The following is a 26323-nucleotide window of genomic DNA, read 5'->3' on the forward strand; positions in this document are numbered from 1 at the left end:
ACATCGGTTTATCTGACAGAACAAAATATAGGGCCTCCATGAACCTCTTGCTTAATTTGTTGCAAATTGAGCAAGATGTAGTACTTGTTAATTTGACCCTCTCAGAAAACAACTATGGAAGCACACAACAGTTAACACTAGTTAACAGGATAGAAAAAACTACAACGCCTTCGACCCATACCTTGGGTGCAGAAAACAAATCCCACATCTGAGTGTTTCAGAAGACCAACATGCAATGCGAGTGGTGCAGTGCAGGGGAGTTGTTTTCTTGGGGGAAATGGGTGGATCAGTGGATGTACTCAAACATTGGAGAATGGAGAAGCAAACCTTACTATTAGTATGTTATTTACCATGGAAGCAACTTGACAGTGTAGATTAATGCTATATAAGACCTTCTCTGGACCCTCTACACTCTAGTGCATTGGACGTGTTGTTTTGTAGTGTCTCGAACGGGTGCATCTGCGGTCTGCATCCTCGATCTATCACAAGGAAAAAGCAAAAATATATGCTTTGTTTATTTCACCAAGCAGAATACGAGGGATTCTGGACATTTCTGCCGGAATCGTCTCGCCTCTTGTGATAGCTGGTGTCCATGTCTTGTGTTAAACTACTGCACCTCCGTGTGTTCTCTCTCGGTAACGTTTCCTGATACTGCCAATGCCAAACTGTTTAGCCTTTACTCGATTTACACTACGTATGAGGCTTTGAGAAACTCTCCAATTCAGGCCCTCTCTGTCACTGTAAAATGCAAACTGACTGACTAAGCTTTTCTTCACATAACTTGTGCACTTGTGCTTGAAGTATGGGACACACTCAGAATATGAGGAACAACTGCCATATCTTCCACTAACGGCTGGCTGGCCATTCCATATTGAACTTGAAGCTGGCGAAGGTATGTCCTGCCGATCCTTCAATCACGGACAAAATCCTGTCAATTTCGGCGAGCCAGTTCCCAAGTTGCCTTAAAGATGACAGGAAATATTTCCCTTCAATCACGGAGGGAAATGTTAGCACCATGCACGATCAGAAGGATATGATAGTGCACATGTGCACAATGCATACAGCTAGCCCATGCATCAGAAATACGGAACTGACCATTTGAACAAGAGAAAATTAGGAAACAAGTCATCCGGAACCCAAGCATCATCTTTACCTGATTTTTTCGCGAATGCACAAAAAATTTACACGATAATATATTAGAAAAAACCAGAATTCAAAATACACAACGCAATGGCGAAAAGAGAACACACAATCAAGTAATATATAGTTCGCCGTCTCAAGCTCTTGAGCATAGAAGGGGCAAACCAAATGGTCGTCGATTCCGCGCTTTAACAGAAGGTCAATCGTCCATCAATGCCGCTGAACTGCTAATTAGAGGAAGAGCTTGTGTTTAGCTAGGCCTTTAGCTTCCCACATGTCGGCGCAAGCAAAAATATGGAGATCCAGAAAGAAGACCTGGTTTAAGAAGTTTCCAATGGATATGGCTAATTCATAGCCTGATATTATTAACTCCTGAGGATCTTTTTAAAAAGATAGTAGTATACCTCATGGCGTGTGAAAGGTCTCAATCTTTTTTATGTAATCAGCAGGCCAATAAAATTGCGAATAGTCTTGAGTGTTAACTACTACTTTTCTTTCGATGAATTTCTGCAGGTAGAATTTCAGGATTAGTGGATTACACATCCCCCTTCTTCCCATAGCTGTACTGAAATACGAATGCAAGATACCTCTGTTTACATAAAAAAGATTAGTGCCTTTTCACGTTCATTTCTCAGAAAGAGACGAGGACTAGCATGCAGTACCTCTGTTTGATTGCAATAGCCTGTACAAGCATCCAGAAGTACGGAGTACTTGTGATTTTCATTGACAACTTCAGTCTGCAACAAAGAGCCAGACGGTAGATGTCACCGAAGTCTCTGAAAACTAATTTGACCAGTGTTGTCACCTTTTCCTACAGCTTTGGGTTCAGCAATGCATGATAGTATGTACCAAAACTGTACTCCCTCTCTTTCAAAATATAAGGCCATGTTTAGATGGGACTAAAACTTTAAGTCCCTATCACATCGAATGTTTGAACACTAATTATAAATATTAAACGTAGACTATTAATAAAACCCATCCATAATTTTGGACTAATTCGCCAGACGAATCTATTGAGTCTAATTAATCCATAATTAGCCTATGTGATGCTACAGTAAACATTCTCTAATTATAGATTAATTAGGCTTAAAAAATTTGTCTCGCGAATTAGCTTTTATTTATGTAATTAGTTTTATAAGTAGTCTATATTTAATACTCTAAATTAGTGTCTAAATATAGAGACTAAAGTTAAGTCCCTGGATCCAAACACTACCTAAGTATTTTTAGCTATAAATAAAAATAATTGTATGTCTAGATTCATAGCTAAAAGTTATTATATTTTGGGATGGATGTAGTATGGCAAAAGCAACATCTTGCAATACGTTAGCCACCTAGAGCCACAGAAAATAAAAGGTGAACATTTCGAGTGTGCAACGAATAAAGATACTGCATGTAGAATTGTGTTTCACAACTAAAGTTATCTGAGTAAAGATTTTTTTTTTCTAAAACGAATTCATGTCGGTTGTGTAACATAAACTCTTTTCTTCTAATATACTGACGTACAATATTTTTACACATTCGTGAAAAAAATTAAAAGTATTCATGCAGCAACTGATGATAGGTACTATAAATTTAAGGATTAGGATTCAGAGTATGACTCTGATTGAGCCAACTTCAGTTTAGGTCCCAGCGTCTTAAAGAAGCTTCCAGTGCCTGGTTCATCATATATCAAAAATTTTCTGGACTTCAGCATACCCCCGTGTTGCTACGTACTATTCAAAATAGCAACAAATATTACGCTCTTGTTGAAAAAAGAGTAAAATCCATCACCGGTCTCTAAACTTGTATCGATGTTTCCTCCCGGTCCCTAAACTCGCAAATCGACCGTTTAGATCCTCAAACTTGTTCGACCGTGTCATCCCGATCCCTAAACTTGCAGATCACTCGTTTAGATCCTCCAACTTGTTCAGTTGTGTCACCCCGATCTCTAAACTTGGATTTGAATATCATCTGGGTTAAATAGAACGGTCTAAAGACTTTATATTTAAAAATAATTCATAACTTTTTCATGTGAACTCTAATGAAGATAAACTTTATATCAAACTTGTAGCCCTCGACGCGATCTACAACTTTGTAGTTAATTTTTTTATTTTAAGTCATTTTTTGTCCCAAAATGTAATTTTAAAATTAAAATTTCAAAATCTATAAACATACAATAATATTTTGGGGCCCTAAACAGTTTTAATTCAAAAACTTTTCAACTACAAAGTTGTAGGTCGCGTCTAGGGCTACAATTTTGATATAAAGTTTGTCTTCATTAGAGTTTACATGAAAAAGTTATGAATTATTTTTTGATATAAAGTTTTTAGACCGTCTTATTTAGGGACCGGGGTGACACAACTGAACAAGTTGGAGGACCTAAACGAGTGATCTGTAAGTTTAGGGACCGGGATGACACAATCGAACAAGTTTGAGGACCTGAACGGTCGATTTGCGAGTTTAGGGACCGGGATGACACAGCGGTACAAGTTTAGGGACCGATGATGGACTTTACTCTTGAAAAAATATTGGCTTATTCGACTTAAAAAAAAGTAAAATATCATATTAGTTTTCAGTACAGACTGATGACTCCAATCGTGATAACAAGATGCCTTTTGATGTGATTATAAAATATGTAATCGTCAATAAAGTGTTTTGCCTATCTCATTTTAAATTACAATAAAACCCTAAAAAGTTTGTGAGTTTTTTAAGTCAAGATAGCAAGAAGCAAATCAATAGAGAATTAAAGAACTGTGTCCTATAGAGTAATGCAAGACTAGCAAAAGAGTAAGACTACGTACAGCTACTCCACAAAAATACAGAAAAAACTAGCCAAACACTTTTTCACGAACGCACAAAAAGAATTCACGTCAATATATTAGAAGAAAAGAGTTTTGTTACACAACGCAATCAGCCAGACTAGCTTATGCCTAGAGGTGGAAGAAAACAAAGACAAAAAGCAAGGAAGAAAAAGAAAAACACGTACGACGGGTAATGCTACTTCAATCAGTGGGAGGGGACAGAGTCACGCTACACTCCCAACAAATCCCCAAAGGAAGCAACGCCCGCTAACGACCATAGCCGGCCTTCCGAAAGGATGGACTCTAAAACCACTGAGACCGAAGAGAGTGCAGAGTCAAAAACCCTAGAGTTCCGTTCCTTCCACAGTTGCCAAGAGACCAGGTGGATCAGGGAGTCGAAGCCGGTACGGAGGCGTTCAGGTAAACAGGCCCTAGAAGATGGCCACCAGTCCTGGAGCCAGTGCCACCAGGGGGGGCGGGGAGAGGGCAGCCCAGCCAGGAGGGGACAACACCCATAACCAGACCTAACAAGCGAACACACAATCGAAGAGGATGTGGTTCGCCGTCTCAAGCTCCTGAGCGCAAAAGGGGCAAGCCGAGTGGCTATCGATGCCACGCTTATGGAGGAGATCAGCCGTCCGACAGCGCTGCTGAATCGATGCCACGCTTCTGGAGGTGATCAGCCGTCCAACAACGCTGCTGAAATGCAAACCAGAGAAATAATTTGCATTTAACAGGACCCTTCGCGTGCCAGAGAAGATCAGCACATGCAAAAGAGTGCTGGCCATAGAAGAGCGCCTGGTACGCCGAACGCACCGAGTAGCATTGGTCACTCGTCCAGCGCTAAACAAGACGATCACCGACACCCGGCGAAAGCTGAATGTGAAGCACCGCATCCTAAACAAGGAGAAACTGGGAGATGATTGGGACATTGAGGGCGCCGCGGATGTCAGAAATCCAGGAATTGTTCGCAGGCCAGAAGCAATTGTGCGCGAACCTCTAAGCCGCAGGGGCACAGCGAAGACATGTCAAACACTCATAACTTATACTTATACCATGGCCCACATGTCAGTCGCAGTTCTGCCAATCACCACCACCATTATAGATTTTAGGTTCCATTAATAGAGCGTATTTAGGGGAAAAAAACATGCTCCATCTGAAACTGAAAATGGATAGGTATGCTCTGCTGAAGAACATCAGGACTTCACTGCCAGAAAATTTGATCTCTCGTGTGTGAATTAAGTCAACTAGGAAGGTGGCCCGCGCGCATGCGTGGGCACTTATATTATTGAAAGATAAGATTATTGTTGTTCAAAAATTTTGTCTCATAGATTAAGGGCAAACTAAAGCTCGGATAATGTCATTTTATGATTATTTAAGGGTTCTATTTTTCTTAATGTATCTTAAAAAACCATTCACAAACTTTGAGTAGGAGATGAATTAAGTACTTACGACTTTTGAATCATTTTTTTCTCGAGTAAATAATAAACTATTGCTAGTTAAATATCATACAGGCCATTCATATACATATCGTGTTGTATGGCCACAAATGAAAAATACGAGAGCAAGATACTCAAAATTCTTGTGATAAATTGTCTCATGAAGGCGCATGATATAGTAGGAAAGGGGGGAGGGGAGTGTATGCATAGAAAGAAAAAGAAAGGGAAAAATGAAAAAAGGGATGGAAAGCGTACGTACCCATGTACGTAGGTGCGTACCTATGCCAGGGGATGAGAGGTGGGACCTTGCAGTATTTAGTTTGCTCTAAGATCAATTTAATATAACGGTTTATAATATTGGGCGTACCGATTTAACCGAAAATCAAGTAATGGATACTTTGCTTTTCTTTCCATAGAATTTCTAATATTTCCTCTAATTTATTAGAGCACCACGTGACAGCTTGAGAGCACTTTAAGAAATTTTAAAGGACTTAACACATGTAATTAGAATATTAACCGCTTAATATATATGTATGGGGCATATGGTAATATTTGTTCTAGCTTCGTGCATGTTTATATACATGTCGAGAGAAATTAATTATGTGGCTAGCAAGCCATTAGATGTCTAATTAGTAGCAATTAATTTTGACACCAATTTACAGATGTTGATAGTAGTTTGTACATATTCATCTTACGACTTTGATTATCCGTTGATCCCTAATTTAATGATCACCATGACTCGCATGAAAAAAATATATACTACTTAGGGTTTAGGACAGCTGAAATTGATGAATTATCTTATTTATGTGATAGCTATTTGAGGGTATACATGAATGAATTGACTTCTAAAAAGTTAAAATGTTGTTTAAAAATGACACCGTTTAGAAACTTGGAAAGCGTGCAAACGAAAATCCAACTATAGAATCAAGGAAAAAAAGAGGGTCTTAAACTTCCTTATAGCACTCTTGTCTTTGTAAGAGTTCTATTGATATTCGTTAATATTTTGCTCATATTATAACATAATGATTTCTTTTACGTATACCAACAAATAGTACAAAATCCAAATATGACATAACACAATACATTATAATTATTATGTAATTAACTTTCGATTCCAACTTAAATAGAGCTACAAATAGTACAAAATCCAAACACGACATAACACAATACATTATAATTATTCTGTAATTAACTCTCGATTTCAACTTAAATAGAGCTAAGTGTTAGAAAAAACGCAACCCATATTGCTTAATTCTGCTCTTGCTGCATCACACCTCTAATTTTCTTTTCATGTTATTAATAAATTAATCTTCTCCATGTATGAATTTATATGTGGCAAAACGTTAGTGCTGCGGCAGTCATAATCACCTTAGATGCCTCAGACACGATGCTTTGTCACGCGTGCAAAAGGTAAAGGTGCAGACGTGCATTGTGTAGCGGGCCAAAAAGAGAACTTCGGACGCTTTATTTATTAGCAAATAATATATCAGATGATTTAAATGATGAGTCCACCGGTTCTTTATAAGTGTACATTAGTTATTATAGATTTTAAATTTTTAATTTAATGGGTACACAATATAATGATGTAGACTTTAGTGCATTATTTGAGAATAATAGTCCAATGTAATAAAAAATAGTTCCGATGATTTAAATAATGGGTCCATCGGTTTAAGTGCACATATAAATTAGTTAATATAGATTAAAATTGTTTATTTGATAGGTACACAATATAATTGTGTAAACTTTATTTTAAAATAGTGTATTATGTGAAAATAATAGTACAAAATAATGAGTACACATGTTTATGTAGAAAATATATAACATTATTAATTTAATGGTAACATATAATGGTGTAAATTTTATTTTCAAAAATTGTAGAGCTAATTTAGTTACCTGTGAGCATTCTTTGTTGGTGAAATTATGATTTTATATATATATATATATATATATATATCTATTATATAAATGGGGAAAATAAGAAAAAAGGAAAAAAAAGAAGGGAAGGAAGCATACATACCATGGTACATACGTATACCCACACATGTGCGGGAGAAGGAGGAGAGGTGGGACCCTATAGTACTTGGTTTGTTTTAAGATCAATTTCATCTAACGGTGTGTAATATAGGACCCACCAATTTAAGTGTAAAATCAAGGGGTAGATGTTTTTCTTTTTTCTTAGAATTTTTATGATTTTCTCTAATATATCAGAGCGCCACGTGATGGTTTGAGAGTGTTTATAGAAAGTTTAATGGACTTTTAGTATATAATAGATAGATAGATTATATAATGTATATTATTCATTTATTTAGATATTTTATGAATATTTCGATGACGTGCGTATAGTACAATACGAACTCAAAATAACTTATATTTGTACAACTATGGGTTGAAATTATTAACGTGGTTTTTATCTCATGTGAGTGAAAAAAAGGAAAAAGACAAGAAAAGTGGGGACGTGAGGCCCTACATGCAAGTACATACTCCGAACCATATGGGCTGGAATATGAATTTTGTTTTTTCTCATGTGTTAGTGAAAAAGAAAAAAGAAAAGGGGGAGTGGGGCCCACGTACAAAATATGTAACGTACATGCACGTACACGTACAGGGCATGTGTGGATTTTTAAAGATAATAATAAATCTAATTGATATTTTTTATGCTATATCTAACGTTTAAAAATAGTGGGTCCACCAGATTAAATGAAAACCAACGGCTAGATGCTTTGCTTAATTCTTCTAATTTATTAGAGTGCCACGTGGCGGCGTAGGAGCGTTTGTAGGGGGGCACGTGGCGGTTTAGGAGCGTTTGTAGGAAGTTTAATGGACTTTTAGTATATAATAGATAGATTCGCATGATATTGCAATTGGTATGGATGAAAAAGAAGGGAACAAAATTACTGAAAAGTGACTGTGAGCAGATGATTTGAGCATGGCTACCCCCCAGTCTAAACACCATACAAGAAGATGCAAGGGACCAAATAAATCATCTACTGTAATCCTGATTCCATATTTCAACAGCAGATAACTATCGATCTCTGCTAGCCCTTGATTTAGAAACAGGGAATTGTGTGAAAAATTGCTGTGACTATCAGGCATCACTCAAAAGATTTTTCTTCAGACATTGTTTAGTGTTATCTCTCAAAGCAATGTAATTTAAATCTATTTGTCTCTGTAATACCTGTCTGAAGCTTTGAGCAAATACCCAAATTCCGCCATCGCTGCTTCTCAGCAAATCTCCAATTATCTTTCCCTCCCTGTAATAAAATGTAGATAAACAAATTTTTCTCAGAGAAATTTGTGCTTGAAGTGTGAGATAATCCCAGAATAAGAGGAATAAATCGCTGTCCTGTTGCTTCTACATTCCAGGTACACCGTCGAATGCGATGGTGCGTCTCATCACTTGATAAAATCGCCATTCAACAAAAACACACTGCTGCAGTGCAGGTTTCAGACATCAGCGATAAACAGATGAGGTGATGGTGTGTTCTGAATTCTGATGCGATCATGGCATTCGTACGGAGATGGGTACAGTTCTTACCTGGCTTTGGCTTGCTACGGTGCTGTACTTCCGGGTGCTAGGCGACGCAAGGGCGGAGCGGCGGATGTGCTCGAAGAGAGAATCCATGGCGCTTTTGGGCTTCGGCTGCGGCTGGCCATCTCCTATCCCAGTGAACGAGAAAGCTGGCAAAGGTATGATCTGCTGATCCTTCCGTCTCGGAGAAAATCCAGTTTAAATTCATCGAGAAAATATGGCGAATCCGATTTAAGTCTCGGAGAAAATCCCCGTGTTACTAAGGCTGTGTTTAGATCCAGGGGTAAAAAGTTTTAGCGGGTCACATAGGATATACGGACACACATTTGAAGTATTACACGTAGACTAACAAATTACAGATTCTGTCTGTAAACTGCGAGACGAATTTATTAAGACTAATTAATCCGTCATTAGCAAAAGTTTACTATAGCACCACATTGTCAGATCATGGAGCAATTAGACTTAAAAGATTCGTCTCGCAAATTAGTCGCAATCTGTGCAATTAGTTATTTTTTAAGCCTATATTTAATACTTCATACAGGTGTTCAAACGTTTAAGGGTGGGATCTAAACATGGCCTAAGGATATGTGATTGGATTCATGTGCACAAATCATTGCTGCTAGACCATTCGTAAATATTGATCAATTGGATCCGACCAATCGTACTAGAGAAATGTAAGAAGCAAAGTCATTGGGAACCCAAGCATTGTATTGATCTTTTTTTCCTTTAATCTGATTTACGAATGTTGCAATGAATATGGCCGTTGGTAACTTGAAACTCCCTCCGTTTTTAAATGTATGTGACACCCATTGATTTTTTTTGCTTAAACTCAAACGAATTAAAAAGTAACATCGTCATACGTTTGAAACCGGAGATAGTGTTATTATAACTTATGGGGAGATAGATTTCGATCATTTTTAAATGTTACCATAAGCTCATACAGGTCATAATTGTTATAACTTATTAACTACTTCTTCCTTTGATGAATTTTCTTCAGAAATGATATCAGGATCTCCCGTGCTGCATGATCCTTCTGAGCTTCGATAGAGGTGACCAGGTGGTTGTAGCATCGACGTTCGAACTCGGAGAAGATATCCTGGGGAGGACAGAACTCACAGTCAGCCAAATCAATGGCCCATATCTACATTACTACAGCAAGCAATGTGAAATGAGCTAAAGAAAAGGTAACATCACGGGCATACTTTCAAATCAAGCGCCGCGTAAGTCCTCTTTACTTCGGAAACAGAACTTGAATCCTTCTTGCCATAGTTCCTCTGTGAATTGCGCAGGAGGTTATTATTTCTGTTCATGTCCATACTTTTTCAGATAGAACAAGATGGTAACTTACATGTAGTACTTCTATTTGATTGTTGTCAGCATGACCAAGAGCCTGTACTATTAACCAGGAACACTTATGATCTTCGATGTCAGTTCCAATCTTCAATGTAGAATAATGTCAGCTGTCAGTTGTTCTCTTAGTTGCTGAAAACTATTTTGATCTTTGTCCTTACCTTGCCTATGGTGTTAGGGTCAGCAAAACAGTCCAAGTAGTCATCCTGAAAAGGCAAAGTAAAGGTAAAATTGACTTTAAGGTTTCATTAAAGAAAAAAAAGCATGCCATATACCTGTATCTGAAAATATATGCCCATTTCAATAAGTATATCCTTTAGACCACTGAAGTCTTCAAGTTTTGCGCCAGATAAGAGCAAAGCATTGGCCACCTATAGTTGTAGAGGAAAATGTGAACATCATAATGCACTAATTGAAGATACATAGATTACCAACCAATGTACTGCACGCCACAATTATCATCTGAAGAACGTAATTTCTGTCTGAAAAAGATTCATGTAGCAACTGAGGACAGGTATGATCAGAATTTAGGATAGCCTACTTCATTCTTCCTCAACATGTTTTTCCTGCACCTTTTTTCAAGAGTTTGCCGCAAAGAAACCCCTCTATTTATCTGATTCATATGATATCGTGAACTTGAAGAACTTGTACAGTTCTACAGCCTATATTCAGATACATGACGTTATGACAAGTGAAAAGTAGGACTGCATCTGAGTTTCGGTCTTCCAGACTTACAGGAAGGTAAAAGGAGTAGTACGCTGTCTTGTACTTAACAATGCGACGGTAGCTACATGACAAGAGAAAAGATAGTTATTGAATACGAGCAACATCCCAATATTATCATAAGCAAATCAAATATTAAATAAAAGAGAGGGAGAGGTAGATGGATCTAGATTATGTACCCTTCAATACTGTATTTTGCAAGATCATCTGCTCCAGTATGTGTGCTAATAAGATCAAGCATCTGCCCCAGAGAAGTCTGCAGAGCTATCTGAACAAAATATCCATTCTAAACAGTATCAACCACCATCAGAAATTATGATAATTGATGTTTCAGTAGTAATTCAGATGTTTGCTGACCTCGCTCCATATTTCTAAGATATCAAGAAAGTAAGGCTTTTCTCTGAAATACTTTTTTATCATTATCAAGATGTGACATTTTAGTATGATACCATCGTTTATACCCCTGAGGCCAACCTGTAACAGAAATATAGGTGGAAGAACTAAGTGGCCTGTTTTGTTACAGCTTATTAAGAGAATCAGAGTATCATGTGAAGATGGGTTGAAGAACCTCAGGTCGCCGGTACCAGCAAATCTGATCTCTCCTGGTATGTGAATCGTCCATGATGTCATCAAGTAGTAGTGCACATGCTTGAAACTACATGCATTTTTGATAGAACCAAAGATAATTGAAACCTGTTAGTATCGGCATGAGCAGATTCAGGAATAAAAGGATGATGAGCAGATGGATTGAGCAACATTACCCATTCTACACACCAACCAAGCACACAAGCAAGGAAGAAGTCATCTTCAGTAACCTCACTTCCTTGTTTCAACAGCAGGTAACTGTCTATCACTGACAGCCCTCGGTTCAACTTTCCTTTAGAGAAACAGAAGATTGCATTGAAAATTTTGTGACTTGAGAGTTGAGACACTTGTAAAAGGTTTTTTCTCTTTTTTTTTTTTTCAAAACCGAAACTCAGCTAGATTCACTTGCACTCTCTGAATGTAAAGTGTGCACTATATTTTTTTAACACTTGTCCAATTTTCAGATCAGAGATGTTCAGACTTGCAATGCTTTAGAAGATGCCTCCTCACCTCCAGGTACATTGTAGTCGATCATCTGCCCAAAGAAAATAAAGATAAGAAGGAATCAAAACTTTTAGCACTGAAACTATATAGAAGATTAACTTCACTTTCTTCAACAATGAAATTATATAAAATATTAGCTTCAGTTTCCCCGTTACAAGTGAATAATGTATATACAGTATACCTGAGCAAGCCAGCGCCTGGCTTCGTCGGTGAGCTCGCACGAGTCGTCGCCGACGAGATCGTCCCTGAGGCGGCCGTACGCCTGCACGAACCTCTCGCGGGCGTCGACGATGCCATGATCAGACCGCCACCGCTGCTCCTGCCTGGTGCATTTCGCCGGTGAGGCATCGCCGCGCAACCTCAGCTTCTCCTTGAGCTCGCGTTCCAGAGCATCGCTCCGGCCGTCGTCGTCTCCAATGCGGAGCATCTCCTGCATGGACATGGTTAGTTCTTCTTCCCTTTTTCACGTTGATGTCAGTAGCTGTCTCGATCGATCTGTGGTGATGTTGCTTGTGATTTGCGAGGTAAGTGAAGTCTATGGAGGAGCTGTATTTGTAGAGGCCCCCGAAGCTGGATCGGTTGCTTGTTGACTGCACAAGTGCAGAACGTGGCGGGAGAAGATCGAACCAGAAGGTAGGCCTTTTGCTGAGCTCATGCGAGTGTTCAATTTTCTGCCAAACAGGTGGTTCGGGCGGTGGTAGCTAGCTATTGCTGCTCGTGGAACTGGTTACTGAAATACTGAAATACCAATGTATTTCCTACTTCGTAGCTCCATTGGCGTCATCATAGCGAAAAGAACAGCAAGCTACGTTGCCGACCCCTTCTGCCACCATGAGCACGTGATGCATGATGCATCAATCATCAAAGTCTGCGTGACGCATGTTGCAGGCCTGCCTGTGAAGAGGTACTTAGAATATCGTTATGTTGTTTCAAAATATAAGGATTTTCAAGTATTTAAATTAACAGCAGTTACTAAAAGGAAATATTATTTTGACTTAACCTTAGTATTTACTAAACAGAACCAAAGGATCTTCGAGCACAAGGAAACGGCGGCCCCCAATCTTATAGCAAAAATAAAGGAAGAGGCAAGAACCTGGATAATGGCAGGCGCAAGGCGACTTGGAGAATTCCTACCAACTTAATCATAGCGCTTATGTAATTTTGTACAGCTCTTTTTTTTTTGCCCCTAGGGGTTGTATTTTTTTACGCCTATATCTAATGAAATAGCACAATCTCGTGCTGATTCCTTTCAAAAAAGTATTTACTAAACAACCTAAAATTTTTCATATTTTAGAGTGGATGAAGTACTAAGTTATAATCAATCAAGTTCTGAAGTCTGAACAAGTTGCATTTATTTCTCAGCTTGTTATTGCCTTTATCGCTCTTATCCTCTGATTACAGAAGAAGAGAAGCTAAACACAGGTTCGATCGATCCAGCGTTTCAGGCCGTCAGGTACGTACGTCGGCCGACCAGGTATTATCTCATCATCGCCAACTAAACTCTACAGCACGTACGTAGGCTCAATTCTAGAGAATTTTTTTCATTTTTATTTTTTAATATTTACAGAAATATTGTACCGCGAAAATATTTACAGAAGTAGGGCGGCAGGGTGACGTGAGGGACAGACAAGTTGAAAAAAAACTAGAAAAATGCATTTTTAGTACGGCAAAAATTGCATTTGTGTAAATATTTTAGATGGTATAATATTTCTGTAAATATTAAAAAAATAAAATTGAAAATGAAAAAAAATCCAATTCTAGACGCCATTTGGGCCAACTTTCGCGTGCTTGGCTCGATCTAAGGCCGCTGCTTCACGTGACGCCTAACATGCGAGCACGCTGCGTCTCTAACTACGCGTACTGTTGCGGCAACGGCAGCTGTGGTTGCCTGTTGCTGCAACAGTGGCAGGTGCGGAAACCGCTGAGATTATGAGCCGGTTGATCGCCGGAACATGCATGTTCGTCCATGAACTTTGCTGGATTTAGCGTAGTGTCAGTAAAGCCGGGACGTGGGGTTGTTGGGCCTGAATGGGAGCGAATTGAAATGATTTGCTGGATGATTTTTTTTTAGGGAAGCCATTTGGCGCGTTTTATTGATATGAAAACACAATTACATCTTTCACTAGAACGTTTAGCAAGAAGCTAGTGGATTACAAGAACTAATTGAGATGAAAGCATATCTAGCTGGATGTTTGCTGTGTTAGCTTTAATCTGGGACTGTCACTCTGAAGATGCGCATCAGCTAATTAGTAGTTGATCATGAATGAATGCATGGGCCGGTTAGGCAGGTCGTCCAGTCCTCCTTCCAATTAGCATGGCCCAATTTGGATCGGTTCTCTAATTTATGATGGGCCTAATTTGGCTCTGAATAATATTCACAATCAAATTGCTACGGCCCAGACAAGATCTAAGGAAAGACCTAATTTGGTGGGAGTGTGACATTTTGAATTTAGGATCTCTCATTAGAGTTGGCTATCCTAATTTTGGAATAAGTTCACTTTAGATCCCTCTATTTGTCGCCCAGTCTGATTTTCGTCCCTGAACCGCAAAACCGGATACGACCCGTCCCCCAACTTACGAAAACCGGGCAAACGAGGTCCCTCGGCGGTTTTGATATCGGTTTTGGCTGACGTGGCACCTACATGGCTAATTTGACTCGGTGTACATCTGACGTGGCGCTTACGTGACAATTCGATCCCAAAAATAATAAAAACTGGACGTCCACGTGTCAGTTAAAAGAAACTAAAGATGGTGGGACCCACGTGGGTCCTGCATGTCATTCTCACCCTCCTATCTTCCTTCTCTCTCCCCGCCTCCCGGTACGACACGGACACCTCGGCGGCGGCGGCGGTGCCGCCAACCTGCACGGCTGCACCTCCAGGTACGCCACTACGCCTCCAGCCAGGCTCCAGCACGGCCACCGTGTCCTCCAGCACCTTCACCTGGTCCACTGCCGCCTCCACGATCTCCTCCCTGCCCGCTGCATCCAACCATTGACAAGATCAAACGACGATCTCCCTCGCAGCCATTCGCCAAGAAACCCGAGGAAGACGACGAGGCGACCATCGCCTCCGGTTGGCAAGAAACCAACGAATAAGACAATGCGACCGGCCATCGCCGCCGTTGGCCAAGAAGCCAGAGGAAGAAGGCGACGACGATGACGAGACATTCCCTATCACTGTCATGTTTGGCATGTGTTCTATGTTTGTCTTCATGGCGGCAATCCTGCAGAGACGGCTAATGGTTGTTTATGACCTACACAAATCATCGATAAGTATGTATCTTTCTTCATTATTACTCCACATATGAGAACTAAAATCGCTTTGCCATTCAATTTCTTTGATTCCTAACTGTTGGGGTTAACATTTGCTGCAGAAGCACAAGAGATGGTTGATGAAGATGAGCCACTGAATCCTTACGGATTGATAGGATCATACAAACAAATCGAATATCCTCCGCGTACTTCTCGCCCAGGGAGACACTCACCGCCGAGCCGTCGCCACCGCCGCCAAGGGCTGCCGCCTGCTGCCCGTGGCCGCACAAGACGTGCGTGACTCGCGTGTCCGGAGGGGCGGCTGGCGGGCGCCGGACCGCGCCGGGCTTCCTCGCATCCTGCTGCTGCTGCGTGTCAGAGAGGAGCATGACGGTGGCGACGGGTTGCGGTCGCGGCGGTCCTCAAGCACCTTGGTGGCCTTGCGCAGCGCGTCGCTAATGCAGACGGCCTGCGGCTGTTCCTGGCCCTGGGCGGCGGAGGCGGTCGACAATCTGGCGCGTCATCCGGCGCAGCGGCAGGAGGCGCTTGGCGGCGCCAGAGAAGGCGACGATGGCGAGGCGGTCGGTCGGGCCGTGAGAGGCGATGACGGGGCACATCCCTCTCTTGAGCATCTGAAGCTTGTCGCTCATCATCGACTCGCTGGGCAAGGTGGAGCCGCGGTGAGGTCCGTCGCGACGCCCGATGCCACTCCGCCCCGCCCGTTTCTGCCGGCCGCCGCTCGCCCCGCTCCATCGACCGGATAGAGAGAAGGGATAGAGAGAAGAGGGGAGAGAGAGGATAGAGAGAACAGGGAGGAGTGAGGATGACGTATGGGGCCCACGTGGGTCCCACCATTTTTTATTATTTTGTGTAAAACTGACATGTGGGTCCCATGGGTTTTATTATTTTTTTGATTGGATTGCCACGTCAGATGAAGACCGAGTCAAATTAGTTACGTAGGCGCCACGTCAACCAAAACCGCCGAGGGACCTCGTTTGTCCGGTTTTCATAAGTTGGGGGACGAGTCGTACCCGGTTTTACATCTCAGGGATGAAAATCAGACTGGGCGATAAATAGAGGGACCTAAGTGAACTTACTCCCCTAATTTTACATGTGTTTTGGTTCAACGAGGGTGGATGAACGCAATGCTAATTGGCGCAGAGGGTTTTATAACTTTGACTATCAATAACTTAAAAGTTATGGGACTATCTATCTATATGACGCCATATTTTTCATGAAAAAATAGTCAGAATATATTTACATTGTAAGTCCCTAAAATTACATATGTAATTTCAATGTATTTACACTGTAAGTCTCAAAATTACATATGTAAGTTCTAAAATTACATATGTAAATAGTATGTAATTATAGTGTAATTAGGAAGTAATTATATAACACTAACTATTTTATCCCTCTCTCGTTACGTGTTCTCATTCGTCCGGTCTCTTACTTTGACCAATGTGCAACTGTGTACGAGCATGTAGCAGTACCCAACGTAACACATCTGCTCGGTGAAGTTATCGTATTTCTGGTGGTTATGTACAAGAGCACGAATCTCGGCGTCAATCGTGTGGGTCAAAGAATCGACTGAAATCAAGGTAAAATTGTGGCGCCACAAATTTAGCAGAACGGAAAGTTATTTAGTTTTAAGGCATTAGAACAACATATGCATATTTGCCATATAAAGTACTACAATAAAAGTAAAAAAATATTAATTTATTGCGTATATTTTAATAACAAAATATAGACAAAGATATATTTTAGAAGATATATTTTAAAGACCATGTCATTATCCAAAACATTAAGAATTATTAAACCGGAGGGAGTAACTATTATTGATTAGAATAAGATTAAGAATAATTAGTATATGTTTTATTAAAAAAAAAAGATTGGCTCATCTCATGCTTAAAAAAATAAAACGTCCCATCCACCCAACTAAAACACTTCATGGATTGCCATGTCCGGTCCAACAATGCTCTCAACATGGATGAATTTATACATCTACAACCATACATACCATTGTACTAAAAATTTTATTACCAAATTAACATTAAAAAACATACTCTTTTCACATACTACGGAAGACCATTCTATTGCATATTATTAGTGTCACATAGCAACACAATACATATGTCTTCTTTTACTTAGCCACATGTGTGCATGGCGGTATCCTCTCCCAGTTCCAGAAGTTACAATTTTTTTTGTGAACAGTATCAGAGGGCATATGCATGTCATTCAATGTAGCGCATCGCATCCTCCAACTGTCCAACTTGCCAAGCGGTTGTGTCCGAACTCAAGCAGCCACTGTGGAAAGGTGTTTCTACTTCTTCCTCCTGTAAATCTTCTTCAGAAACGACTTCAAAATATCCCGAATTGCACGGTCAGTCTCGGCGTCGATGGTCGAAACCAGGTGCTTGTAAACTCTTGACTCGTACTCCAAAAATATGTCCTACATAAGTAATAAAGGAGCAAGAAAAACGTTCACAGTTAGATGTCTCGTTTTTCTGTGGTTGGAAAATTCACCTTTCGAGTAACAATCAGGGTGGCTAATACAGAACCAGATGAACTTGTTAAAAGGGTCATGGCATTGCATATCTTATTATGCTTTCTAACTAGTCTGGTTAGAAAGAGTTGTAGTACCTGAAGATCAAGCTCCCTGTAAACGCTCTTCACTTCTGCTACGCATTTTGGGTCAGACTTCCCGTAGTTCTCCTGAGAAATCAACAAATTTACACGCAAATATATGTGCAGTTAGTACTTGGAAAAAATCTGTGGTTGCTTTCTCCGAAGAGATCATAGCATAGAAGAAAAAAATTGTGGTTTTTCTTACATATAGTATTTTCATCTCATTCTCATTGGCGAGTTCCATAGCCTGTACTATTAGCCAGGAACACTTGTAGTCTTCAATGTCTGTTCCAACCTGTACCACATTGAGCTCAGTAAAGCAGAGCATTTTACCAGCAGAAACAAAATGTAAAGACAAGTTTTTATGTAAGTACCTTGCCAATCACTTCTGGGTCACCAAAGCAATCCAAGTAGTCATCCTGAGAAGTGCATTTATGTCAGAATTAATCATGAAGTTGAGGACAATACAACCATTTAGGAAGTATAAACGGACCTGTATCTGAAAGTATACGCCCATTTCGATAAGTACATTTTTCAGCTCAACATAGTCACTCAATCTCGCGCCATTCAAGAGTAATGCACATGCAACCTGATGAAAAGGAAACAAATTCAGAACTACTGGTCTACTACAACAAACAGTTGTCTTTTCAGAACTAGAGGAATTTCATCATTCATTTAACTGTTCAGTTTGAAGCTCAGACTCACCGGCAGGTAGAACGAATAGTATGATGTCTTGTACTTGACAATGCGACGGTACCTGGCAGAATCAATTTGGGAGCAAATTAAGAGAAATCACTAATGCTATTTTAACTTGAGTAGAGTTACTTATACACTGCATGCATACCCCTGAATTCTGTATCTGGCGAGATCCTTGGCGCCGGTATGAGTGGTGATGAGATCCAGCATCTGCCCCATGGCAGTCTGCAAGCCTATCTGTCCCAAAAAACAAGATCAAAACTGAGCAATATATGCCAATTAAAGATGAAATCCTAACAAGTTTTGTGTTTGTTCAGGCCCTCCAATTACCTCGTTCCATAGCTCCATGAGGTCCAGGAAGTAGAACTTCTCCTTGAAGTATCTCTTGATGATTGCCTGGACATGGCACTTGAGCAGCACACCATCGTTTATAGCAGACATGCCAACCTGACAAAATTGTCAATTACACGAACATTTTTCAGTTAATCAATCATTCTCAGGACAGAGATTCAGATCTACCACAAAGAGAACACAGCAAGAAATGGATCGCACCGTTGGTAGCTTGTACCAGCAGAGGTTATCTCGCCTCGTGTAGGCGTTGTCCGTGATGTCATCGAGCACAAGGGCTGACGCTTGCAGCTGCAGAATTCAGGCACCAAAATTCATGATGAATAGTACCAAGATCTGACAGACTGACACAACAGAGTTTTGTTTCGCTAGTGATTGGGCAGGGATGACGGTGTTGTTTACCCATTCGACGCACCAACCGAGCACGCAGGCGAGGTAGAAATCCTCGTCGTCAACCTCGGTTCCTTGTCTCAGCAGCATGTAGCTGTCCACCACCGAGAGCCCACGGTTCAGTTTCCCTTCAGAAAAACGTCACGAGACATGTCAGCTTAGCTTTCAGGGCAGCAGGGCCAGATCAATTCTGCATGGGCATGGATGCTAGCTTGCTCACCTCCTGGCACGTTGTAGTCCATCATCTGCAACAGCAAAGAAAACAACAGAGGACGCATTACATTTCCATTTTCGTCAGAAACAACGGAGATAACACCATATAAAAGTATTTTACCAAACAAACCATCAAGGTTAAAATATTTCTGCAGGTTTGATTAGATTGAAGTATTGAACATAGAAGTTACAAACAAAAGAACCATTTTTTCAGTGGTACTAGTACCAAGAACAGTTAAAGAACTCATCTTGACAGGCATAACCATCAATGTGAATTTGATGCGTATAGAGAAGCCATATGAATTAAGCAACCAAAAATATTTTATAATGTCCCCGTCTCAAAGTATAAGCATGTTCATAATAGTGCTAAGTCAATCATTTTTAACTTTGACTATTTAATAGCAAAAAAAATAAAAAAGATCAATAATATAAAATTGATGTTACTAGATTTATCATTAAACAAACTATCATAATATACAACTCTTTTTATTTAAAGCATCTTACTTTTATAGATGTTATTGGTCAAAGTATGTATTATTTATAGTTAAAAAACTAATGCTAAAAAATATACTTGGGGTGAAAAACCCCATCATGGAGTTTAAAGTTAGGTTTGAAATTTTGACATTTGTCCGTGACAGAACTATGTATGCACAGTGTTTGGGAGAAATTAAGATGGAGATAAAGTCAGAGCACACAAAACGAAAAAAAATCAATTAATTGAGCTTTAGTTATTTTAAACTTAAAATAAATTTATTTGATATTTTAAAGCAATTTTTATATAAAAAGTTTTAAAAAAACACACTGTTTAACAGTTTGAAAAAAAAATGCAAATGAAAACCGAGTTAAATCTGCATCTAAACCTTAACGATCCATGGATCAAGCATGATTTAATCCAAACCACATGTATGTTGTACAGTAATAAACTTGCAATTAATCGTGTTCATTAGGTATAGAGAGAGTAAGACGTACCTTGGCGACCCACTGCCTGGTCTCCTCAGTGAAGTCGAAGTTGAAGGCTCGGTCGTTGAGCAGCTCACTCTTGAGCCGCTCGTACGCGCGCACGAACCTGTCCCTCGTCTGCTCGCCCTGCCCCTGCTCCGCCGCCGCGCCGCCCCGCCCGCGCCCGCCGCCGTTCAGCCGGAGAAGCTCCCGGAGCTCGTCCTCCAGCCCCGCCGCCCTCCTCACCACCTCCCCCGGGCTCGCCGCCAGCGCCGCCACCGCCGCCGACACCCCCGACGGCAGGTGCGACGCGATCGACGCCGCCAGCGCCCCCATCAAATTATACCAACAGTTTTCCGGAAACTCTGATGCGATCTTGTTCCAACTGGTGATTAACTGACGAGTTTGATCAATCTCTGCGTGGAGATGACGGAGGCTGCTGCTGATGTGTTTGGGGGTTTTAACCGCTGGTGATCAGTACGTGGATAGATCGATCGCGGCGAGCGAGTGGCGTTGGCTGCAGGTGAGCTAGCCAACAAAAGAAAAATTCAGCTCGCGGCGCGCGAGAAGCATCTGCGACCGAGTGGTGCAGCACGCAAGAACGAGTGTTCGTTCGTGTCAGTGTCAGTGATCATAGCAAATCTGAAGTGTATGCGGAGGATGCATCTGTCGTCTCCGTGGACGCAGCATATCCCGGTGGCTTTTAGCCTCAGATTTTGATGCGGCCGATCGCTACATCAGCCATAAAAAAAAATGCAGCTCTTTTTTTTCTGAATATTGAGAAGAGACTACTTCAGGTTTTGATCAGGCTTCAGATTTCAGAGTTCAGGTGAACGAACGTGTCATCCTTTCTCATTCTCGGCTCCAATCAATCCATGCCATGAATTTATATTTTTCAAAATTGAATTCAGTTATAATTCTGATCAGCTAGTATTTTATTTCACTGTTTCCATCAAATTTCCCCCTTTTGTAGTATAGAACATCTCTGAATAATCCTGAACGTTTGTAGTATATAGGACTTCTGAATACTGAACCTTCAAACATATATGGGTGCTATATATGACTCATAGCAGCGAAGCATCTAGGTAGCGTTATCCTTTTCGGGCATTCGCTACATCACATAATCAAAGCAACAAAGTTCCAAAAGCATATAATAATTCAAGTACGAGCACGGCGCCAATCTTTCTACGCTTGGCAACCACTTCAAAAGTAGTTAGTGTCACCAATCTGAATCAGAATTATTCGAATCGTTTCATACAAAACTACTCGAGTCAATTTTGCAATCGTTTTCAGTCATTGTAAATGCCCGGCATTGACCCGTTTTTGAGCTTATACTGCGAGGTTTTTTTACTGTTCTTTAGGTTGTGCAGTACCAAATTCTAACTGTTGATCTGGCATCATTCAACGGTCAGAAATCATCCGTACCTCATGGTACTGCACCTCCCCATTGAAGCGGTACCATGGGCGGGAGGGTATTTCTGTCCTTTTGTTTGTTTCACGAGAGAAAAAAACTCCTCAGGAGAGCAGCAGCGTGACGGCAGGCTCGAGGGGGACGGCGGTGGCGCCTGGATGAGCGACGGCGGCGGTGGGCGGCTGGATGCGCGACAACAGCGGCGGGGTCGATGTGTGACGGCGGCGGCGGGGTCGATGCGTGACGGCGGCGGCCGGCTGGATGCACGACGGCGGCGGCGGCCTCGATGGGCGACGATGGCAACGGGCTGGATGCGCGGCGGCGGCGGCGGCCTCGATGCGCAACGACGTGGCTACCTCGATGCGTGACGTCCCTGGCCGGCACGGATGATGAAGAGAGACCTTATTTTTGTTAGTCCGATCGTACCGTGCTAAATCAACGGTTAGATTACATTGGTACCTCATGATATCTCGTACCTCATGATACCTTCTCAAGGATAGGAAAGATGCTCGTATATTGCAAGATGAAAGTAATAGCACTACAACTGTACACCGGATAGCTCGATCGGTTATCCTGAATCTTGGAACAAAAACAAGTGACTATCTCACTGCCACAAAAAACTAGTCTACAGTAAACCACAAACAAATTGTCGCAAGATATCCATCGAACATACGAGAAGAGATGCTCCAGAGCCAATGAAATATGTGAACATTTTTTTTTCAGATTTCAGAGATCTTCTAATCAGTCATGGCTACTCATCCGAAAAAATGTTACAGTCCACAGCTTTATTTTGTGAACGCCATTTAATTTATTTTACTCGGCCTGCATAGCGGAGAGGTAGCGAGAATGCTAGATAGATATCTGGAGTCGTCGTCGTCGTCGTCGTCGACTTGTCATCCATAGCCATTGACGACGACGAGCTCTACTAGCAATCGATCGATCGAGTTCTCGCCGCCATGAGCAAGCTCGACTACTGCTTCAGCAATGACTACATGGTGCTGCGCCCTGACAGGGCCGGCGCGTACGAGCTCCTGCACCTCCTCTTCTCCCCCAAGGTCGGCCGGAACAAGGCCGTCGACTGCTTCACCAGCACCGAGCTCCACAGCTTCCGGCGCCGCCTCTCCATCTTCCTCAACCTCCTCCTGCAGCTCTTCCTCCTCTCGCTAGTCGGCCCCCTCGTCGCCGTCCTCGGCGGCGCGCTCGAGTTCGCCCTCAACCTCGCCAGCAACGTCCTCCATGGTCAGTGGTGACACTAGCTTGCATGGATGTCTCGGATAGTTAACCCTAATTGTGTGTTGGTGCAGGGAGAATGGAGTATCCTGATCGGAAGTCGGCGTCGTACCGATCAATCACCGGGCTCATCGACCCGAGGGTTGATCTGGAGAGGAGCATCACGCCGGCGGACAGCCGGTACCACGCCGCGCTCTGCGTCATGGCGTCCAAGGTGGCGTACGAGAACGAGGCGTTCATCCGCGACGTCGTCACCCGCCGCTGGCAGATGGAGTTCGTCCAGTTCTTCAACTGCTGGAACGGTAAGCACAGCATCAAGGACAGGTTCTGTACAGCTCCATGCGCGCACCGGCGCACGCACGCAACGTGTTTGATGTTATGCGTGTGGTGTTTGTTGTATTGTGCAGAGTTCGAGAACGCGTACACGGCGCAGGCGTTCGTGTTCTGCGACAAGGCGGCGGACGCGGAGCTGGTGGTGGTGGCGTTCCGGGGCACGCCGGCGCTGGACGTGGCGCGGTGGTGCGCCGACGTGGACCCGTCGTGGTACAAGATCCCGCGGCTGGGGCGCGCGCACGCGGCGTACACGCACGCGCTGGGCGCGCAGCGGAACATCGGGTGGCCCAAGTGGGTGGAGCACGTGAAGGGCAAGCCGCAGCGGGTGCACGCCTACTACGCCATCCGCGACGCCGTGAAGCGGCTGCTGGAGGCGAACGGCAGGGCGAGGGTGCTGGTCGCCGGGCATGGCTCCGGCGGCGCGCTGGCGGTGCTGTTCGCGACGGTGCTGGCGTACCACAAGGAGAAGGCGGCGCTGGACCGGCTCGCCGGCGTGTACACCTTCGGGCAGCCGCGGGTCGGCGACGCCATGCTCGCCATGTTCGCCGAGAGGAACCTGGACAGGCCGAGGAAGAGGCACTTCCGGATCACCTACGGCGACGACCCGCTGCCGCGCCTTCCGCACGAGAGCTCCGCCGCGCACTTCCTCCACTTCGGCATCCGCCTCCACTTCGACAGCTTATACAACCTCAAGGTGAACATCCATGCCTCTCTTCTCTAGCTTGATCACTGTCTGGTTATATTTCCTTCAGAAAAACGTTCATTTTTTTTTCTCCTTCTGATCATATATTGATCAATGCATGCTTTTACAAGCACGTATATACCAGCTTCTGATACATTGGTACTCGAGGTATTATATTCAGGCTTAAACAGGTTAATTTTAACCCAATGTAGTATAGAAAAAACCGATCTGTTGGATCAAAGGCAATAGATGTTCGTTTTTTGGTGTAGGATACGGTAATAAAATTCTAGGTTAGTTGATACTCATGGAAGAGGATTTTGATCCCTCGAGGGGATATTCGCTCGTTGTTTGCATGTCACTCAAATGGTTATGAAAAAATTTGAAAAAATTTAAGAAGATGTATTAATATGTGATATATCACTCCACAAACATGCAAGTAAAAATTCAACTTCTACATCTCGCAACGAAAAAAACAAATTTGACTCTGAATATACGTTAACTAGCTGCGGTTCAATTTGTTTTTTTCGTTACGAGATGTAGAAATTGCATGTTTGTGGAGTGTTATATCACATGTTAATACACCTTCCCAATTTTTTCCAAATTTTTTTATAACCATTTAAGTGACATGCAAAGAACGAGGGGATATCCCCTCGAGGGATTAAAACAGTTTCCCGATACTCATCTATAACATATACTCCTTCCATTTTTTAATATATATATATATATATATATATATATGACACCGTTAACTTTTATCGTGACATTTAACTATTCATTCTATTAAAAAATATATAAATGTTATTTATTTTATTGTGTCTTGTTTTATCATCAAAGAAACTCTAACATTAATTTATATTTTTATAAATTTACACTAAATTTTTATATAAGACGAATGGTTTAGACAGACAAATCAGAAACGGGTGATGTACTGATGTTGACCGGTTGGCCCCAAAGAATGCTTGGTAAATTTAGCTATACGGTAAAGAAATTTCTTTCAGATTTTGTGTTCATTTTGAGTGGTACAGCAAGCACATCGTATGAACAATCCAGACAGAGAATCCAGTGAAAGTGAGCTTTTGTTCGGTTCTTATGACACTAGTACATGCAGGCAGGCAGTCTTGATGGTGGCCTGAATAATCTCATTGCTGATGTAAGGACACAAATTTCTGGTTGTATGCTTCAGATGTAGTGATGAGTAGATAAATGAAGTGTGGTGGATAGTGATTGATGTAGGGAAATTCAACGAGAACCACTGAGCCAGAGTTGTACCTGAATTCAGCCCCAAGATTCGTTATCATCGTCTGAATGAAACCAAATGAAAATTAAACGGAATACAATCTTCTTCTGTTCTGCAGTTATCTGCAATGTCCTGTCTGAAGGTTGTACATTTGGTTGCTGTTCTTCATGAAAGATCTTGTTGCTGCATGCATGTCCCCTTCCATGACACGATCTCTGAATATTGCTCATCAATCGTGCTGTACGTGTAACTTATGCAGGTGGTGAAGGAGTTGCCGGGAGATGGGAGCTCGTCGTCGTCGGCGGCGGAGTTCGCGACGAGCCGCATCAACGCGGCGTGGGAGCTGGCCCGGAGCGCGTACCTGGGGTACTGGAGGAGCGCCTACTGCCGGGAAGGGTGGCTGCTGATGGCGGCGAGGGCGGCGGCGGTGGCGCTGCCTGGCCTGCCGTTCCACAGGGTGCAGGACTACGTCAATGCCGTCACGCTCGCCGGCTCGAACATTCCCAAGGACATGTGACGATGTATCGAGTTTCTGAATGCAATGCTGCAGAGACTGCAGCTGCAGGCATCAAACTTGGATGAGAGATTGCAACTGCAATATAATGGCAGATGACGACTGCATCGAGCAGGCTATGGGACTTGTCACTTGTGTAACTGTAATGTGACGTACGTACTGGTAGTAATTAATTACGGGTGCAACTGTATGTTGTCGCGACTAATTCTGCTTCTACTGAATAAACATGTAGTGATAAGTGATATGCTTGTGAGTTGTGACTTGTAAGCATTTGATGTACTGGGACAAGTACTACTAGTATAACTATGAGAAGATAAATAATTGAAGTTCTTGTTTTCGTTTCTCACTCATTCCAACATTTTTTGGGTAGAGCCGTAGTGGTGTTGAAGTTGTGGGTATATA

The 26323-nt window shown here is 42.1% G+C and overlaps 3 protein-coding genes and 1 long non-coding RNA gene across 7 annotated transcripts; 2 read left to right on the top strand and 2 right to left on the bottom strand.

Annotated features, from left to right (window-relative positions):
• Positions 1 to 8902: 8902 nt before the first annotated feature.
• LOC136356014 (uncharacterized) lies at positions 8903 to 13408 on the top strand. The gene is made up of 9 exons (XR_010740656.1): positions 8903 to 9046; positions 9886 to 10072; positions 11485 to 11566; positions 11677 to 11800; positions 12011 to 12062; positions 12227 to 12493; positions 12585 to 12683; positions 12820 to 12954; positions 13070 to 13408. It is a non-coding gene; the product is annotated as an uncharacterized lncRNA (long non-coding RNA).
• Positions 9746 to 12571, bottom strand: LOC4337260 (farnesyl pyrophosphate synthase). Its single transcript, XM_015779594.3, has 12 exons — positions 12232 to 12571; positions 12057 to 12081; positions 11723 to 11838; positions 11530 to 11616; positions 11319 to 11435; positions 11141 to 11229; positions 10974 to 11025; positions 10514 to 10609; positions 10400 to 10444; positions 10237 to 10326; positions 10091 to 10162; positions 9746 to 9984 (listed from the first exon to the last, which is right to left on the bottom strand). The coding sequence occupies exons 1-12, from the start codon at positions 12490 to 12492 to the stop codon at positions 9856 to 9858; spliced, it is 1179 nt and encodes a 392-aa protein (XP_015635080.1). The 5' UTR covers positions 12493 to 12571; the 3' UTR covers positions 9746 to 9855.
• A 3868-nt stretch (positions 13409 to 17276) lies between the features above and the next one.
• On the bottom strand, positions 17277 to 21191 carry LOC4337261 (farnesyl pyrophosphate synthase). Its single transcript, XM_015778565.3, has 12 exons — positions 20545 to 21191; positions 19583 to 19607; positions 19375 to 19490; positions 19177 to 19263; positions 18955 to 19071; positions 18773 to 18861; positions 18634 to 18685; positions 18422 to 18517; positions 18303 to 18347; positions 18134 to 18223; positions 17944 to 18015; positions 17277 to 17752 (listed from the first exon to the last, which is right to left on the bottom strand). The coding sequence occupies exons 1-12, from the start codon at positions 20848 to 20850 to the stop codon at positions 17624 to 17626; spliced, it is 1224 nt and encodes a 407-aa protein (XP_015634051.1). The 5' UTR covers positions 20851 to 21191; the 3' UTR covers positions 17277 to 17623.
• Positions 21192 to 22744: 1553 nt separating this feature from the next.
• LOC4337262 (triacylglycerol lipase OBL1) lies at positions 22745 to 26271 on the top strand. 4 transcript variants are annotated; one of them, XR_010740659.1, is made up of 6 exons: positions 22745 to 23164; positions 23230 to 23457; positions 23563 to 24338; positions 24826 to 25320; positions 25392 to 25549; positions 25667 to 26126. XR_010740659.1 is itself a non-coding variant. In XM_015778238.3 (4 exons), exons 1-4 carry the CDS (start codon positions 22882 to 22884, stop codon positions 25922 to 25924), a joined length of 1389 nt encoding a protein of 462 aa, XP_015633724.1. In that variant the 5' UTR covers positions 22745 to 22881; the 3' UTR covers positions 25925 to 26271. The 4 variants fall into 4 exon arrangements, 1 of the variants encoding a protein (XP_015633724.1); XR_010740658.1 differs by having other exon boundaries at positions 23563 to 25320; positions 25667 to 26271; XR_010740657.1 differs by having other exon boundaries at positions 24826 to 25549; positions 25667 to 26271.
• The last annotated feature ends 52 nt before the right edge of the window (positions 26272 to 26323 follow it).

The sequence above is a fragment of the Oryza sativa genome, chromosome 4 (assembly GCF_034140825.1).
Source record: "Oryza sativa Japonica Group chromosome 4, ASM3414082v1".
Lineage (NCBI taxonomy): Eukaryota > Viridiplantae > Streptophyta > Magnoliopsida > Poales > Poaceae > Oryza > Oryza sativa.